A 20,192-nucleotide genomic window follows, 5' to 3' on the forward strand; every position below is an offset into this window, starting at 1 on the left:
TGCACTATACGCTGGCTGTAAAGAGCAAATAATCAAGAAACTCCAAACAGCCCAGAACACCGCAACCAGACTCATATTTGGAAAAACAAAATATGAAAGTGCTAAACCCCTAAGAGAAAAGTTACACTGGCTTCCACTTAAAGAACGTATCACGTTCAAGATATGTTCCCTAGTTCATAAAATCACTCATGGAGATGCCCCAGCCTACATGTCAGACCCGGTAGACTTGCCACCCAGGAATGCTAACAGATCATCCCGCACATTCCTTAATCTTCACTTCCCCAGTTGCAAAGGCCTAAAATACAAACTAACGCATGCGTCAAACTTTTCCTACTTGAGTGCACAGTTATGGAACGCATTGCCGTGCAACTTAAAAACGATTTACGAAGTAACTTTCATAAATTTTTGAAGACCCATCTCTTTAATAAGGCATACCACAAGGATCAACAAATGTAAATGTAACACATCTCCACCTTACCTATAATCAGAACTGTTTTCATATATCTGCTTGTTTAAATTTCTATTATGCTATTCACGATCTTTATGTAACATTAAGTGTCTATCTTCTAATCTATTATCCACCAAGAACGATACATTGTAAGCCAAATTGAGCCTGCAAAAAGGTGGGAAAATGTGGGATACAAAAGCAATAAATAAATAAAGTCAACGTGGGTTTAGTGAAAGGAAATCTTTGGAAATGTTGCCTCACCAATCTACTACATTTCTTTGAAGGGGTGAACAAACATGTGGATAAAGGGGAGCCGGCTGATATTGTGTATCTGGATTTTCAGAAGGCGTTTGACAAAGTACCTCATGAAAGACTGCAGAGGAAATTGGAGAGTCATGGGATAGGAGGTAGTGTTCTATTGTGGATTAAAAACTGGTTAAAAGATAGAAAACAGAGTAGGGTTAAATGGTCAGTATTCTCAATGGAAAAGTGTAGTTAATGGGGTTCCCCAGGGGTTTGTTCTGGGACTGCTGCTTTTTAACATATTTATAAATTACCTAGAGATGGGAGTAACTAGTGAGGTAATTAAATTTGCTGACGACACAAAGTTATTCAGAGTAGTTAAATGAGGATTTTGAAAAATTACAAGAGGACCTTACGAGACTGGGAGACTGGGCGTCTAAATGGCAGATGTCGTTTAATGTGAGCAAGTGCAAAGTGATGCATGTGGAAAAGAGGAACCTGAATTATAGCTATGTCATGCAAGGCTTCACGTTAGGAGTCACAGACCAAGAAAGGATCTAGGTGTCGTCGTCGATGATACTTTGAAACCTTCTACTCAGTATGCCGCTGCGGCTAAGAAAGCAAATAGAATGTTAGGTATTATTAGGAAAGGAGTGGAAAACAAAAATGAGGACGTTATAATGCCTTTGTATTGCTCCGTGGTGCAACCGCACCTCGAATATTGTGTTTAATTCTGGTCGCCGCATCTCAAAAAAGATATAGTGGCATTAGAAAAGGTACAGAGAAGGGCGACGAAAATGATAAAGGGAATAGGATGACTTTCCTATGAGGAAAGGCTAAAGCGGCTAGGGCTCTTCAGCTTTAGGGGAGATATGATAAGAGGTCTATAAAATAATGAGTGGAGAACCGGTAGATGTGAAGCGTCTGTTCACGCTTTCCAAAAATACTAGGACTAGGGCACATGTAATGAAGCTACAATGTACTAAATTTAAAATGAATCGGAGAAAATGTTTCTTCTTGACGTGTAATTAAACTCTGGAATTCGTTGCCAGAGAATGTGGTAAGGGCGGTTAGCTTAGCGGAGTTTAAATAAGGTTTGGATGGCTTCCTAAAGGAAAAGTCCATAGAGCATTATTAAATGGACTTGGGCAAAATTCACTATTTCTGGGATAGCAGTATAAAATGTTTTGTACTTCTTTGGGATCTTGCCAGTTATTTGTGACCTAGATTGGCCACTGTTGGAAACAGGATGTTGGGCTTGATGGACCTTTGGTCTGTCCCAGTATGGCAATACATATGTACTTATGAGCCTTTTGGTTAAAGAATTGGTTCCCAAACCTGGTCCTGGAGGCACCCTAGCCAGTCAGGTTTTCAGGATACTCACAATGAATATTTGTGAGAGTGATGTGCATTCACTGCCTCTACTGCATGCAAATTTATCTCATGAATATTCATTTTGGGTATCCTGAAAACCTGACGGTCTGCCGTGCCTCCAGGACCAGATTTGGGAACCACTGGATTAAACTGAGCTTTCCACTCTTTTTGTTTTTCTTTATATCCACTTATGGAAGGTTTATTTTCCTTCTTTTCGTTTGGTATTTTTGAACCAAACAGACATAACATTTATAAGACACCAAAAACACAGGCTCATGAATACTGGGGAAGGAGGGGGCAGAGGTGTTTAATAGATCTAATAGTGGTTCGCACACTTCTCTTGTATCTGGTCATTCATCTTTATCATTTGCCTTGTTCCTTTCAAGTCCCCGACAGCAGAAGATTATCTCCCAGGTTTCCAAGCTCCTTGTGCGTGGGATTATATAAAGGTCTGGACTCTGGATTTCCCATGAGTCAGATTTCAGATGCGGCCTCTTCATTTATCATGGTCTGTCCTTGTCAGAAGAATACTCCCTCTGCCTCCCTTGGACAGCCCCAGCCAGATTTGGTGTGCGCTGGTGGCTGCATCCAGACAGTCTTCAGAAGGGTCTGTCTTTGGCAACTCTGGCTTGGGTGGTCATGACTACAGATGCCAGTCTAGCCGGATTGGGGGTACATTGTTTGGACCACGTAGCCCAAGGGCTTTGATCTCGGATGGAGGCATTGTGGTCGATCAGATGCCTGGAATTGAGGGCCATCAGGCATGCCTTGTGAGTATTCTCTTTTCTGCAGGTGAAGGCTGTGGCATATATCAGTTGTTAGGAGGGCACAAAGAGTGTTCCCTTGGTTCATGAGGCACACCTCATCTGCCAGTGAGTGGAGAGATACCTGACTCTGCTGTCGGTGGCGCACATTACAGATACTCAAAAAGTTGAGGTGGACTTCCTTAGCAGGAATATCTTGGATCCGGGAGCACAGGAAATCTCCAAGGACGCCTTTCTTCAGTTATCTTCCAGATGGGGTCCCCTAGCTCTGGATCTGATGGCCATGAGGGCCAGTGCAAAGGAGTTCCGGTTCTTCAGCTGTTGGAAAGGTATTAATCCGCAAACAAACCTTTTCCATAGATGGGAAGGCGGTAGAACTAGAGGACATGAAATGAGATTGAAGGGAGGCAGACTCAAGAAAAATGTCAGTAAGTATTTTTTCACGGAGACAGTGGTGGATACTTGGAATGCCCTCCCGCGGGAGGTGGTGGAGAGGAAAACGGTAACGGAATTCAAAAATGCGTGAGATAAACATGAATCCTGTTCAGAAGGAATGGATCCTCAGAAGCTTAGCGGAGATTGGGTGGCAGAGCCGGTGGTGGGAGGCGGGGCTAGTGCTGGGCAGACTTCTACGGTCTGTGCCCTGAAAATGGCAGATACAAATCAAGGTCAGGTATACACAAAAAGTAGCACACATGAGTTTATCTTGTTGGGCAGACTGGATGGACTGTGCAGGTCTTTCTCTGCCGTCATCTACTATGTTACTATGGAAGAAGGTTGCTGCAGAGGCTGTAGATGCCCTGATTAAACTGTGGCCAGTGGACGCTTGCCTCTGTTTTTCCTCTGTGGTCGATGATAGGAAGGGTTCTCAAGAGAATAGCTATTCGTTGGGGCCCTGTGGTTCTAGTGATTCCGGATTAGCCCAGGAGACCTTGGTATGCTGATATAGTCTGGCTTCAAGTGGACAGATCTCTTCAGTTTCCATCTCAAAAGGCTCTTTTGTGTCAAGATCCAGAGCAAATGGAGGATCCTTGCTGCTTTGGTGCTACAGCCTGGCTCTTGAGAGGTTGAGACTAAAAATAAGGGTATCAAGAAGTTGTTGCTACATTTTACAGGCGAGGATGTGTTTGACTTATGTGGCTTATGTGCGGGTCTGGCGCACATTTGAGACATGGTGTGCTCCCAGGGGTATTCTATTGCTCAGTGTCTCCCTCTCACATTTTAGGCTTCTTGCAGGAAGATCTCAAGAAGGGATTGGCCTTGAATTTGATGAAGGTTAAGGTAGCAGCATTGGTGTGGTTCCATGGCCGTGCGTCCAGATGCTGTCTTTGACTCCTCTAAAGAAAATAATGTGAAACTGCCAAGCAATGAGTCCCCCCCCCCCCCCCCCCCCCATATCCTGGAACCTGAATCTTGTCCTCAGGACCTTCCAATGGCCTACCTTTGAGCCGCTGGAGTGGAGGAGTGGCCTAGTGCTTAGAGCACCGGTCTTGACATCCAGAGGTGCCTGGTTCAGATCCCACTGCTGCTCCTTGTAATCTTGGGCAAGTCATTTACTCTTCCATTGCCCCAGGTACAAACTTAGATATTGAGCTCTCCAGGGACAGGGAAATATCCAGTGTACCTGAATGTAACTCACCTTGAGCTACTACTGAAAAAGGTTTGAGCAAAATCTAAATTAAAAAAAAATTATATATATATGTATATCTTTGAATGATCTCCCTTCAAGGCGGTATTTTTTGTGGCAATTACTTGAGCCAGGAGGGTTTGGAAGTTGCAGGTGCTGTCATACAGGAAACCCTATTGCTTTTCTCTCAGGCTGGGTCACCATCAGGACAGTTCCTTCCTTCCTTCCAAAGGTGATTTTGGCCTTCCATCTGAATTAGCCATTTCTCTCCCTTCCTTTCTGAGAGTGGATTATCCGAATTAATTTCGTGCATTGTGCTGTTTTGGCTGTCTTCAGGATTCTTATCAAGTACCTTGAGGTCACCAGTGAGTTCAGGTATTTGCTGGTCGCAAAAAGGGCAACCAGGCATCCAAAACTCTCATTTGCATGGTGGCTGAAGAAGGCCATTTCATCTGCCTATATACTTTTTGGTAAGAGTCCTCCATGAGTGCTAGCTACTTCCTTTTTAGAGGCGCAGTCTGTCTCCATTGATGAAATTTGCAGGTCTGTGACTTGGTCCTCCTCTCACACCTTCCTGAAGCATTATCGGCTGGATGTGTTTCCTGGGGGGATGCGGCTAATGGGGCTTTGGTCCTGTAGTGCAAAGACAGTGGGAAGTGGGCCGATGACTCGAGACCAGGAGAACAGTCTGGTGTCTAAAGTAATTTTATTATTAAAGACTTGACACAGGAGTCTAAAAAAAAAAATACTGATCAATAAAAATATATATAAAATGTAAGAGCATATCTGGTTATGATAACTAACATATATAATATATATATAATATATATCCTGGTCTCTTGAGACATTGGCCCACTTCCCACTGTCTTTGCACTGTTATTCACACTAGCCCGCTCCTTAAGTCACTTCACTGGCTCCCTGTCCGCTTCTGCATTCAGTTTAAACTTTTCGTACTGACCTTTAAATGCATCCACTCTGCAGCCCCCCATTACCTCTCCGCTCTCATCTCTCCCTACATTCCTCCCCGTGAAGTCCGCTCACTGGATAAGTCTCTCTTGTCATCCTCCTTCTCCTCCACTGCTAACTCCAGGCTTCGCTCCTTTTCTCTCACGGCACCTTATGCCTGGAGTAGACTTCCTGGACCTATACGTCTAGCTCCATCTCTACCTATTTTCAAATCTATGCTGAAAACCCACCTTTTCACTGCTGCTTTTAGCTCCTAGCCACAATTGCTCTACCCTTGTCCCTTCCTCCCTTCTCACCCATTACTTCCCTCACCTGTAACTGTCTTGTCTGTCTGTATTATTTAGACTGTAAGCTCTTTTGAGCAGGGACTGTCTCTTTGTATCAGGTGTTCAGCGCTGCGTGCGTCTGGTAGCGCTATACAAATGCTAATAATAATAATTCTCTTCATGGAATTTTTGCAGACTTTTCACTTGAGCTTCGGTCCTGTAGGTGGAGGTTGTATTTTCCTTCCCAACTTCAGGATTGCTTTTGTATATCCACCACAAGTCTCTGGATTAACCAATCTGTGAGAATCACAGACATGGGTGTGTATTGGCTGATACGTTGACCTTATGGAGGAGTGATAATGGTGGTGGGTTCTGGGGGCATCTAGAAGGAGGGTGTATATTGAATGCGGGGAGGGGACGGCGTATGGGGTTTGGGAATCCCTGTAATGCTCATTTTGGAGTCGGCCGCTGGTGGTCTCCCCTCGATCAAACCTGCGGTAGATTCCTGAATGCTGGAGGATGCTAGGCATCATAGGTGGAGCCTGGGTAGTGGGGAGACGCATCTACAGTCTTCCCCTGGGCATCACACTCGACGTGTATTCCATGGTATGATACAATTTTCTGTTCCGGTAGGTGTCTTCATGTGCCCAGGGGTTCGGAGTGTGATGTGTGCAGTCAATGAAGCCTATGATTAAGGAGAAGCAAATTGTGGCATAGATCTTGAGCCATGTTGTCCTGGAGTGCCTGGGCGGTGGTGGGGAAGGTAATATAGTGTGAAGCGTGGGTGAGGAAGGCATCGAGGAACTGGGCAAGACAATTGCAGATGGAGGGTTGGGTGAGGCCTTCATTGATTATTATTAGCACTAAGTGGAAAGTACCGATGGCCAGAAAGGTGATGGAGACAGCGACTTTCAGGTGGACTGGCAGAGGATTATTCCTGCGTATCCTGGGCTGGAGGAGGTGTTGTAGCTGACCACAGTGCCACTGTATGTTAGTCTTTTCGGAGTGGAACCTATTAAGGCATTCCTGGTCAACAAGGTCCAGGAAGTAGTCCAGGGCCTGAAGACTCTCTGATAAGGATTTCTCCTCTGGGGACTTCCCTCCAAACTCTTATACACCTTCAGCAAGGCATAAGCCACCAGAGCATCCATGATTGATGTACAGGTGTCCCACCACCACAAGTGCAACCCATTCACCCCAGAAACACCATTGTGCACACCTTCACCTACTGCACCTTGTAAGACCCATACCCAGCACCAGCACACAGTCATGAGACACACAGCAGCTGCCCAAAACATTTACTGTCTCGCCACGACCACTACCAGACGGTCCTGACACACACACACACACATAGCTGCAGCAAAAAGCATTCACTCTTCTGCCACCAGCACCATCTTCACACACTCAGCTGCATCACAGAGCACAGAGAAATTGGGAGTGAATAAAAGAGGAACAAGGAGAGATAGAGGACAAGCAGGTAGAGAGGTATAGTGGGACGTGGGGGATTGGGACAGTGAGGGTTTGGTGAGGGAAGGGGACGAGATACAGAGGAAGGGATGGGTGTGGCTGGGGGGGTAGCAGATGTAGGTCAAGACTTGAGGAGGTGAGAGACAGAGGAGGCAAGGCAGCAATATGAGGGTCAAAAGGTTCAGACTAGGACAAACACAGGTAACGGAGCACTCAGCAACTTTCCACTATTTCTCAAAAAACGACCACTTCCACCTCGCCACGCTCCAACTCAGCAAAATCATACATGGGTCTAAAGACAGGGTTAGCCTTACCTTAGATGAACCTGGGGACCTAGTTCAATTCTCTCTGCAGCTCCTTGTGACCCTGGGCAAGTCATTTAACCCTCCGTTTCCCCAGATATAGAATAAGTACCTGTATATAATATGCAAACTACTTTAATTGTAACCATAGAAAGGCGGTATATCAAGTCTCATCCCCTTTCCCCTTAAATGTAGGTGTAGTCTTTCGATACCCATTGTAATCTAATCTGATGCAAGGTCTTATATACTGCAAAATCCAACAAGGTCCAAAACATACATCAAAATCGCTTACTAACTTAGGATAGAAATTTCTGAAAGAGATGAGTTTTCAGTTTTTCCCTAAAGGAGGGATAAGAACTATCCAACCTAAGTGTCAAAGGAAAATCATTCCAGATTGACACAGAATAGGTAGAAAAAGAAGCTTTCCTGTGTTTACTGTAAACATTCCAATGAAGGATAAACCAGTAAACAATGATTCTTAGAATGACAATTATTGACTGATGGAAAAAAAAATCTAACTGATTAATAAAAAAATTAGGAATCAAAGCATAAATAGATTTATGAATAAAACATAAGACCTTGAACATCATGATTGCTGATACCAGAAGCCAATGCAAAAACCACAACAGTGGTGTAACTCTATCAAATTTAGAATGGCAGAAGATCTTCCTAGCTGCCGTATTTTGCAGCAATTGCAATATCTGAGGGAGAGCAATATAAACAGAATTACAGGAATCTAAGTACATAAGTATTGCCATACTGGGACAGGCCAAAAGTCCATCAAGCCCAGCATCCTGTTTCCAACAGTTGCCAATTCAGGTCACAAATACTTGGCAAGATCCCAAAAAAGTACAAAACATTTTATGCTGCTTATCCCAGAATAAGCAGTGGATTTTCCCCGTCCATTTTAATAATGGTCTATGGACGTTTCCTTTAGGAAGCCGCCCAAAACTTTTTAAAACCCTGCTAAGCTAACCGCCTTTACCACATTTTCTGGCAACGAATTCGAGTTTAATTACACGTTGAGTGAAAGCTAGATAAAATAATTGCCTGAACTACTAAAGCAAAATGTTCTTCATTAAAATTAGAATGAATAGATCTTAACTGTTTCAAACTAAAGAATGCTTTCTTAAGTAAATTATTAACTTGAAATTCAAAAGACAAGGAAGAATCCAAAATAACTTCGCATACCTGAGACTGCTGAGTTACTGGCAACAATGAACTAATTTATAGTGGAGTTGAAGCAGGAATTTCGGGTCAAAAAATGACTAAACCGTAAACTATTGGTTTTTTCTGCATTCAGTTTTGATAATTAGCTATGAGCCCAGGATCTTACAATACATTGACTAATTAGCGAAAATGCCAAAGATACAGTGGTGGAAATAAGTATTTGATCCCTTGCTGATTTTGTAAGTTTGCCCACTGACAAAGACATGAGCAGCCCATAATTGAAGGGTAGGTTATTGGTAACAGTGAGAGATAGCACATCACAAATTAAATCCGGAAAATCACATTGTGGAAAGTATATGAATTTATTTGCATTCTGCAGAGGGAAATAAGTATTTGATCCCCCACCAACCAGTAAGAGATCTGGCCCCTACAGACCAGGTAGATGCTCCAAATCAACTCGTTACCTGCATGACAGACAGCTGTCGGCAATGGTCACCTGTATGAAAGACACCTGTCCACAGACTCAGTGAATCAGTCAGACTCTAACCTCTACAAAATGGCCAAGAGCAAGGAGCTGTCTAAGGATGTCAGGGACAAGATCATACACCTGCACAAGGCTGGAATGGGCTACAAAACCATCAGTAAGACGCTGGGCGAGAAGGAGACAACTGTTGGTGCCATAGTAAGAAAATGGAAGAAGTACAAAATGACTGTCAATCGACAAAGATCTGGGGCTCCACGCAAAATCTCACCTCGTGGGGTATCCTTGATCATGAGGAAGGTTAGAAATCAGCCTACAACTACAAGGGGGGAACTTGTCAATGATCTCAAGGCAGCTGGGACCACTGTCACCACGAAAACCATTGGTAACACATTACAACATAACGGATTGCAATCCTGCAGTGCCCGCAAGGTCCCCCTGCTCCGGAAGGCACATGTGACGGCCCGTCTGAAGTTTGCCAGTGAACACCTGGATGATGCCGAGAGTGATTGGGAGAAGGTGCTGTGGTCAGATGAGACAAAAATTGAGCTCTTTGGCATGAACTCAACTCGCCGTGTTTGGAGGAAGAGAAATGCTGCCTATGACCCAAAGAACACCGTCCCCACTGTCAAGCATGGAGGTGGAAATGTTATGTTTTGGGGGTGTTTCTCTGCTAAGGGCACAGGACTACTTCACCGCATCAATGGGAGAATGGATGGGGCCATGTACCGTACAATTCTGAGTGACAACCTCCTTCCCTCCGCCAGGGCCTTAAAAATGGGTCGTGGCTGGGTCTTCCAGCACGACAATGACCCAAAACATACAGCCAAGGCAACAAAGGAGTGGCTCAGGAAGAAGCACATTAGGGTCATGGAGTGGCCTAGCCAGTCACCAGACCTTAATCCCATTGAAAACTTATGGAGGGAGCTGAAGCTGCGAGTTGCCAAGCGACAGCCCAGAACTCTTAATGATTTAGAGATGATCTGCAAAGAGGAGTGGACCAAAATTCCTCCTGACATGTGTGCAAACCTCATCATCAACTACAGAAGACGTCTGACCGCTGTGCTTGCCAACAAGGGTTTTGCCACCAAGTATTAGGTCTTGTTTGCCAGAGGGATTAAATACTTATTTCCCTCTGCAGAATGCAAATAAATTCATATACTTTCCACAATGTGATTTTCCGGATTTAATTTGTGATGTGCTATCTCTCACTGTTACCAATAACCTACCCTTCAATTATGGGCTGCTCATGTCTTTGTCAGTGGGCAAACTTACAAAATCAGCAAGGGATCAAATACTTATTTCCACCACTGTAGATCACAATAAAACTGGTGTTTGTGGCCCTCAAGTACTGGAGTTGAGTCTAATCAGGATAGAGCTGGTGCTTACTCAGATATTGTATAAAACTTCCTTCTCTTCTTTGGCTTAGACTGATCCTGAATATGTTTACTCTAATTCTACCTATTTATTAATTGATTCTACTTTTAAACAAATTAAGTTATTGCCAAAACCTTTTGTGCCAATTGTCTGTTGATAGCCTTTTTTATGGTCCTGTATTTTCCAATTTGCTGCTCTTTAACTGGGACCGATATAGTAATCTGGATTTTATTTAGCTTATGTCTTTTTTTTTTTTTTTTTTTTTTAATTTCAACATATTTTCCAGCTTTGCAAATTGTAAAAGTGCACCCTCAGGGGTCATGGACCTTCCAAGATACTACTATTGCTTCTGTCATATTGTAGTGGGATAACTATGCATATGATCTGCCTAACTGAGGCCAACGAACCAAACTCTGACTAGGCTAGGAATCATCTTTTTAGGACTGTACTGTCATTGTTATTACAAGACTTTCTACAGCAGTGGACTGACATTCCAAGGACCATCTGTGTTTTCTCTCTGGTGTGAAACATACAGAGTGAGATTTACACTGGCACTAGTATGTGATAATCTTTTCTGACCATCTGTAGTGAGGCGCCAGCAATACCAGCTCTGAAAAGAGGCCCCTGGCCTTGATGATGGTCCTTATTTATATCATCTGCACAGGCATTCCTGTGCCCAGCTAATGACAGTTACCATCTGGTTAATTCAGTGATCCTAGTGGACCAAAGCTATACTATCCACTGTCCACATGCACACTTCATGCCAGCAGTCTGCCCTGCTCATCCATTCAGGGAGTTGTTAACACGTGTAATATGATGTGCACTATATGAGGGACACTGAATGATGGGAGCAGAGTCTCAAGGAGTTAGAAACAAGAGCTACACAGTCAGATTGAGAGACAGACACCTTTCTCTGATGGGTGTTATTTCATTAGTCAACACATAGTCCCTCTGAGTATTACTGAGAGGCTGAAGTCCTCCGTGCTCATAAAGAAACTGAACTATGAATATATGCCATACTGATAGTTCCAGAGAAGAACTGAGTGCATTCCAGCTTCCTTGCTGATAGCCTTCCACAACGAACACGGCCTTGTCCATGAGCCAGCTGGGAAATTTCAACTTGGAGTCCTAGAGGGAAAGAAGAGACCTGCCACACACAAGGAGCCAAAGGACTTTTTCAGGCATCCTACAGGATGAGGTTAGATATCCTTCCTGTACTCAGGGCGAGATACAAAGCATTGCCAAGCCCCAAGTGAATTGGAAACTTTTGGCATATGGTCTTAGGATAGCATCGGTAGCTATGTTATAGGAATAATTCTAATTTGCACTGATTTTGTTACCTTACTGTTCTACCATGTACTCGGTCTTGCTTCTAAGTTTTCCTTATTTCTTTGTCATATTAATGTATATATATATATATCCTTCTGTTTCTTTATATATATATATATATATATCTATATTTATATGTGGCATTATTCTGTCATATTGCCAGCAAAATCTTTGTAAGAATCCTTTGTTTTGGGACCATTTTAGGGCAAAATCATACTCCAAACAGACGAGACAAGCCGCAAACTCTAACCAGAATAATTATTAGCTAATCACCTTATTATGATGAATCAACACTTGATGGTACTAGTTCTCAACCAGGGGGTGAGGGGGGGCTATTATTATATGCATACGTTCACCTAGCACTTAAAAACAGTAGACAGTAGGCACCAACATTATGCCATATTACATTTAAATGGAACTCGGTAGTGATTCTTTTCACATGAAGAACACAGTCTCATTCACTAAATTCATCATCGGTCCCCCCCCCCTATACTTTGTTCTGTTTATATTCTGTTAAATTATAAGGGGATACGCTTTATAAATACGATCTTTCCAGGAGGATTCAATCTAGAGATTGATTGGTCCTCACTGTTGTGAAACTCCATAGCTGATTGGCTAGGGCATATATCATGTGAGAGTTTTAAAAGATGGTATTGAAAGCATAGGTGGGACCAATAATGAATTTAGTGAATTATGAGGCTGTGCTCCTCTTGTTAAGAGAGTCGCTGCTGAGGTCCATTTAAATATATTACGTTCTAATAATGGTGTTAGTTGTTTTAAAGCGCTGGATGAATGTATGCATATTATAGTTAGCCTATTTCTTTGTATGTGGGTTGCTTGAGAGTTTGCCTGAAACTTCAGGTTATGCAGAATTGCACAACAAAGATGATTATTTTATAGGCTTTGGTAGAAAAGGGGCATCCAGTTAAAGCCAACGTGCTGTCTAACATTTTTAGGGTCCTTTAATGATTTTGGCTCAACTTATGTGAGTAATGAGGTTGGGAAAATTCTCAGGATACTTATATGCCTTAGGTATCCCTTTGGTTAAGACCTTGCATTAGAATTTAAACATGTTTTCTGGAATGGTGCTTAAATTATAGAATGTAATACTCGTCCCACTAAGATGAGAAACTTGAACACTTGTTTTTTTTTTAAATCTAATGATAATGTCAGAGCATTATGTAATTCTCCTGAGTTTATTATGGAGGTCTGTATTGAGGGGATTTGGATTAGTATATTTTTTTTTATTGAAAAGGTGGGTTAAAAATGTATAAACTTAAACAGTAAAGAGTGGGCCTTTGTAACTCTGATAAATTCACACCACCTTCCTCTGCTGTATCCAAGTACATGCAACCAGTTCCAGCTATTCTCTCTGGCAAGGATCTATGTTAAGCTTTCTTTTGGATAGAAACTTGATCTACTCTTTTTTGTTTGTGTTTTTATTTTTTTTTTTGGTGGGGGGGTGTTTTAATTTAGAAAGACTTGCATTTTATACTTACGGAAATGTGACCAAAAGCTTCTTGTTCTGGTATGGGCTGGTAGCAAAAACTAGCATAGTTCAAATTATGGTGCAGCAAGGAGTTTTAAAATATTCTTCCTTTGCCTTGAAATCATTCTCAGTTTTACATGCACTGATTGTTCAGTAGCACTGTGTGCCCTAGGAATGGGGGCGTTACTGTGAATGCCAAGGCACAGATGTTGCTGGGATGTGTGAGGTACTTGTATGTTGTTCTGTTCCTGGGCACATCAGTTCTATAGACGCTGCCAGCCCCAGTCAAAACCAGGAAAGTCTGAAGAGCTACTTATAGTGCTGTTTGACCAGCTCATTAGTATGTTTATCTACTTAAAGAGGGAAAAAAGGAAGTCCTAGGAGTGTGTATGCTACGTAACATACAACTTATTTTACAAATAAAGCTTTGGAAGTATAACAGATACACTTACTGGATATATTGCTGCAATCTGTGTTCTATAAGCACGTAAAATTTTGTGAGTCTAGCTCTTGTTGTTTTCCAGTGTGAAAAATCGGGGTTTACTTTGAAATCTGCTGCCAGTCTCACAAGTTACACAGGCAGAACCTACTGGGGTTTTTATGAGTTCCTTCAAGGCTAGACCTTACTGAACTGGTAAACCTTTTAATACTTTTCTAAAAGTATTTAAAGACTGTTTACTTTACATTTGTTGTTAAAGATGAGTTGCTTCACCTTTTTTTTTTTTTGCCGAGGTTAGAGAACACTAATGTATTTAAGGTTCCACTTTGGTGGACAGGAGACTATTCTTTGGGCCTCTTATTCTGTCCATGTGTTTAGGACTTGTCAGTCACCTGTGTTCTAGCTAAAAGTTACTCTTATCACCTTTAGTGAAAATGGAATGAGGAAGGTAGAGGTATGCCGCCGTCTCTCATGATGAGATTAATGTTTGGGTGACTAATAGTGGTGTCACAGGAAGGAGGGAATACAGCTTGAACTTCATAACTTAAATAGTTGTTATTTATAACAGGGATCGCCCACAGCTAAAGGCAGAAATCAATCAAGAGATGAAATCATTAAAATTGTTTATTGTGCTGTATAACCTGCCAGTTATGTGTCAAAAAAAAATGCAATAATATAAAATGCAACCTGTTTAAATTTGAACAAACACATCATCGAAATAATATATCAAATCACATGCTTCCAAATCTTACGCCTATGTTTACTAAGGTGCGCTATGGGCGCATTAGCATTTTTAACATGCCTAAATGATTTATGCAGGTTGAACGCTAACGTGCCCATAGAAATGTATAGGTGTGTTAGCGTTTAGCGTGCCTTAAATTTAAAGGTGCGTTGGAAACGCTTAGTAAATATACCCCTTAGTCTAGGTTAAGTTATTTGAATCTTCAACTTTTTTCTGCATATCAAATAATTAGATAGTCACATATTCTTATTGAGAAGTAACCAAGAGGGTAAAACGGAGGTTTAAATAATAAAGCAGTAATGCAAAATTCTCTCTCTTACACAGTGATTTTATTTTTCTCTGTACAGAGATGCTTGAGAGCTTTAATATGGGAATTGATATCAGATATTTACAGTCGAGTCTTTCTAGCCTATGAAATGGAAAAACTGCTCAGATGAACTGTTTGGTTTTGTTTCCACAGTTATGCATCATTGCAGATTGCGGAGAGCTGAAGGATGGTAACGAACGGGTGATGTCACCAGAGGATGGGTCTGGAGACACGCACCCAGACTTTCCTGAAGACTCTGATGTGGAACTGAATGATGTAAGTATACAGACCTTTGTGATTGGGCAGGACACTTTTTAAACAAATAGGTATCCCAGGATTATTCCTTTTATTTGGAGCCCCAGGAAGCAGCACATTATTTCATGGAAGGTCTTTTTCCACTGAACTCGGAACAGGAAAAACCCCATGGATACGGCTGGTCTGGGAACCGCATCCAAAGAGAAGCAAATTGGTTCTAGGAAAATTCATGCTTTTTGAGATTTTTTAAGCCCATTTGAGCATTTGCACACACAAGGCATTTCTTTCCCTTTCTGCTTTCCTTCCTGGAGATTCTTGAGTAGGCATAGCAGGAAGTTAAAGAACAGCTGGGACTGTATCAAGCACACGTGTTCTTTCAGCACCAGAAAAGCAACAGTGGGTGAAGCTTCCCCTCTGAAATCAAAACTTTTTCATGCTAATGCTGTTGAGCTGTCACATCTGTTACTTTAAAACACAAATGCTGATGTGTCGTGCATGTGTTTTGTTTTTTTACTTCATCAAAGTCTTATAGATGTGCTGGTTCATCTTGGATGATATGTTGAAAAATCATTTTTATTAAAAGTAAGGAATAGCAGTACAATGGTGGCATAAGAAAGCACAACTAGAATTAACAATTGCAAAAGTGCAAAACTCAGCCAGATTAAACATTTACGGGCCCTTTTACCACAGTAAAAAGGGTCTTGGCGCGTGCTTATGCATGGGTCATTAATGTGAGCTAAGACCATTTTTACTTCATGGGCAAAATGGCCACATTTCTGATATTTCTTTTTTCTGTTAATTGCCACGTACTTCCATTAGCACGTGAGACCCTACCACAACTTGATTTTGTAGGCTGTAAGGGCTCATGTGCTGATCAGTTAGCGCTCAGCAATGTAGTTGAGCTGATAAGCACAGAACATGCCTACTCTCCGCCTCAGTGCAAAACAAAATCTATTTTTTAGCTTGTGGCTAGTGTGTGCCGATGCCAAAATAACTGCGGGATACCTGCGTGCACCCCACAGTAGGGCATTTTAAGCTGCGGTAAGCATGCAGTGGTTAGCGTAGCTTAGTAAAAGGTCCCCATAATCAAGTCTTTGCTATAGTTAAATACATGATTGCATGAATTTGTCTTAACATTGTACATAGTAATTACAAACAAAACCCCAACAGTCTCAATCTCCCTCCCTCCCATCCCACCTATCTACCCATCCCAGGGGCATGAAGCTTCCACAGACCCACATATTGTACCTAGGGCATCATGTTTAGTATTCAACTGCGAGCAGCTGGAGCAAGTGTGTTCCAAAAGGGCTGCAAGATTCTTTGTAAAGAGATGTCTTTGACTGAAGACATGTCCTGGATCTCCAAGTGCTCCATCCGATTTAATAATTTACACCTCCAACGTTCTACGTCTGGATGCCTGGGTTTGTAACATCCATAAGCAATCATTGCCCTGCCCTCGTGTCAAAACGTAATGCCGTCAGAGGGCAGAACAGTGAGAGGGAAGGGAAGCCAGCGCCAGCCAACCAGAGAATGTTCGGGTACAAATTGAAGGGAGGAGAGAATCGGAAGGGGAGGGCAGAGGAGAATGGATGGGATGGGGAGGACAGTGGAGGAGAGAATCGCGGGACATGGATGGCAGGGCAGGGAAGAGGAGAATCGCTGGACATGGAGGGGAGGGAAGAATTGCTGGACATGGAGGCATAGGCGCCGACTCCGTGGGTGCTGTGGGTGCTCCAGCACCCCCAACATTTGACCCGCCCAAAGTCCCAGAACGGAAGTTCCCAGCCAGCCCGACCTGCGCTGCCCGCCCTCTTCTCCCAGTCCTTTGCCTGCTCCTCTCCTTCCTGCATGCCGCCCAGAATTGAAAAGTTCTTATCTCGGGGTCCGGCAGCAGCCAGAGCTGAGAGAGAAGGGAAGGCAGGGTGAAGCACCGAGCCTGCTTGCCTTTCCTGCTGCCGCCGGACACCGAGGTAAGAACTTTTAAATTCTGGGTGGCACGAAGGAAGGCGAGGGGCAGGCGGAGGACTGGGAGAAGAGGGCGGACAGTGCAGGTCGGGCTGGCACTCGGAGGAGAGAGAGGGAGGGAGGCAGGGGGCCTGGAACTCGGAGGAGAGGGAGGGAGGGGGGCATGGAACTTGGAGGAGATGGGGGCCTGGAACTCAGAGGGAAGGAGAGGAGGGCCTGGAACTCGGAGGGGAGGAGAGGGGGGCCTGGAACTTGGAAGGGAGGAGAGGGGGGCCTGGAACTGGGAGGGGAGGAGAAGGAGGGAGGGGGGGCATGGAACTCGGAGCCTGTACGCCATATGTGTTAATGAGCGCCGTGTCAAACTCAGAATGGCCGCAAGGCAGTAACTCGCGCCACAACTGGCCATTGACGTCCAGATTCCTGCGCCACTCAAACTCCATCATAACTAGCAGGGAAGCGGGCAAGCGCGGAACTCTCACCACAACTCGCCTCCTAACGGTTCCCTTAAAAACATAATGACCATTACATGATAACCTTGCTAGCACCTGTTCCATTTGTGTGAGAAACGGGCCTTTTTTACTAGTAATTAATAAATTTATCAAATGGACACTTCCAACAACAATGTAGTATATTGAATTGATATAAAATGTAAGCCACATTGAACTGACAATTTTGGTTGGAAAATGTGGGGTACAAGTGGCCTAGTGGTTAGGGTGGTGGACTTTGGTCCTGGGGAACTGAGGAACTGAGTTCGATTCCCACTTCAGGCACAGGCAGCTCCTTGTGATTCTGGGCAAGTCACTTAACCCTCCATTGCCCCAGGTACAAATAAGTACCTGTATATTACTACTACTACTACTACTATTTAGCATTTCTATAGCGCTACAAGGCATACGCAGCGCTGCACAAACATAGAAGAAAGACAGTCCCTGCTCAAAGAGCTTACAATCTAATAGACAAAAAATAAATAAAGTAAGCAAATCAAATCAATTAATGTGAACGGGAAGGAAGAGAGGGGAGGGTAGGTGGAGGTGAGTGGTTACAAGTGGTTACGAGTCAAAAGCAATGTTAAAGAGGTGGGCTTTCAGTCTAGATTTAAAGGTGGCCAAGGATGGGGCAAGACGTAGGGGCTCAGGAAGTTTATTCCAGGCGTAGGGTGCAGCGAGACAGAAGGCGCGAAGTCTGGAGTTGGCAGTAGTGGAGAAGGGAACAGGTAAGAAGGATTTATCCATGGAGCGGAGTGCACGGGAAGGGGTGTAGGGAAGGACGAGTGTGGAGAGATACTGGGGAGCAGCAGAGTGAGTACATTTATAGGTTAGTAGAAGAAGTTTGAACAGGATGCGAAAACGGATAGGGAGCCAGTGAAGGGTCTTGAGGAGAGGGGTAGTATGAGTAAAGCGACCCTGGCGGAAGATGAGACGGGCAGCAGAGTTTTGAACCGACTGGAGAGGGGAGAGGTGACTAAGTGGGAGGCCAGCAAGAAGCAGATTGCAGTAGTCTAAACGAGAGGTGACAAGGGTGTGGATCTATAATATGTAAGCCTCATTGAGCCTGCCATGAGTGGGAAAGCACGGGGTACAAATGTAACAAAAATAAATAAAATAAAATGCAGCAAATAAATAAATACATTAAATAAATAAATGAGAACACCATTGCGAAAGATGCAGAGCATCTTGGAGAAGCCAGTTAATTAAGATAGACTTTTTGGACGTTAACACAGATCTTTTCAGAAAACCCTTTGCTCCTAATGGTACAGGAAAGGAGATTATTAAAGTTATTAAATAATATACCAGGTAAGGTTCTGATAGTACAAGACACATACTGGCCACTGTAGTAATGATTTGCAGTATTATTGGGTAAAACCAAAACATGTGAGCCAGGATGGCCTCACTCTGGTGACATTTAGAACAAAGATCAGTCTGCATTACAAATTTATACTGCATTTCCCAGGGTGTCATGTTTAACAGTACATGACTTGACCTGTTAAGCATGATTTCAGCTGTCCTCGGGGTTTTATTAGATTGAATAGGTAGGGGAGGTTTGTACTGGGATGGGGGGGAAGGGTGGGAAACTTGGGGCATGAAACTGGATTTCTGTTTTTGGGACACTACATTAAGTTATTGCAAGCTGGACACACTATTGGTTTCTTGTTCCCTGTTTAGGCTGTATTTATTTCCATGGCTCTGAGTGAGCTGCCTCCCTATTCTGACTCAGGTGTAGGTTACAAACATGGGGGCCTTTTATTATCCATCACTGTTGTCTGCCCTGCAGGAAAAGATTCAATTGGAAAAGAAAGATAAATTTGCTTATATTCAGCTACAAGATAACATATCTAGTTTGGAGCCCACGAACTTGCTTACAGATATCCAAAATATTCTCACCACGGTCTTTACCTTTGATTCACAACTTAAAGTCCCCCTCTCTTACCACCACAAATATCTACAAAGTCTGTCAGTACCTGTTGATTATGATGCTTCAGCATATCATTGCAAAGGCAGTGGGTGGTTTCCTATAATAAAAAAAAGCACAGAAGTGTAAGTGAAGTGTAGCTTTTATAGTGCTGGATCCTACTTTGGACATTTTGGGAAAATGGGGAAGCAGTATACAAATGTGTTTAAAAAAAAAAACCCCAAACTAAGTAAGAATAAACTAATTTTCAATCTAACCTGATAATTCTCTGTTTTTCATGCTAATGTGAAGGCTTGGTTATTTATGCAAGGTTTTTAGTTTTATCTATCTTTCATTTCTGAGTCACAACAATTGCCATTGTACAACTTTGCAGCAGACATGAAACATGAAAATACCTCTTCCACCCATGCTAATACATCAATAGCCACATGTATTGTAACTGCTCCATTTAACAACCTGGCCTCTGTTGTGCCGTTTTCTTTATTTCTCCCGTGTGTCCCCCTTTTCCTCCAACTCCCCCTCCCTAATCAGATCTTTTTTTTTTTTTCTTCTCCTGTCTTGCAGGTTGATAAAATCATATCTATAGCAGAAGATGTTAAGAATATAGGAAATAATTTTTTCAAATCTCAGAACTGGGAGATGGCGACTAAGAAATACAATAAGGCTTTGAGGTAAAATATTTTAATTCAGATAATATCTTTCAGACAAAAGATGTGCAGAATCAAAATACACAGATTTTTTTTTTCATCTTGGGGAAAGAACATTTGCAATA

General features: G+C 42.9%; 1 protein-coding gene across 1 annotated transcript in view; it reads left to right on the plus strand.

Annotated features, from left to right (window-relative positions):
* Nucleotides 1-20,192, plus strand: part of LOC115461631 (peptidyl-prolyl cis-trans isomerase D-like) — a 76,857-nt gene that overhangs the window by 24,770 nt on the left and 31,895 nt on the right. Inside the window, exons 5-6 of the mRNA XM_030191604.1 lie at nt 14,945-15,067; nt 19,985-20,091. Of these exons, the coding sequence (XP_030047464.1) occupies nt 14,945-15,067; nt 19,985-20,091 (230 nt within the window). The remainder of the gene's footprint in view (nt 1-14,944; nt 15,068-19,984; nt 20,092-20,192) is intronic.

Source organism: Microcaecilia unicolor, chromosome 2 (genome assembly GCF_901765095.1).
Source record: "Microcaecilia unicolor chromosome 2, aMicUni1.1, whole genome shotgun sequence".
Lineage (NCBI taxonomy): Eukaryota > Metazoa > Chordata > Amphibia > Gymnophiona > Siphonopidae > Microcaecilia > Microcaecilia unicolor.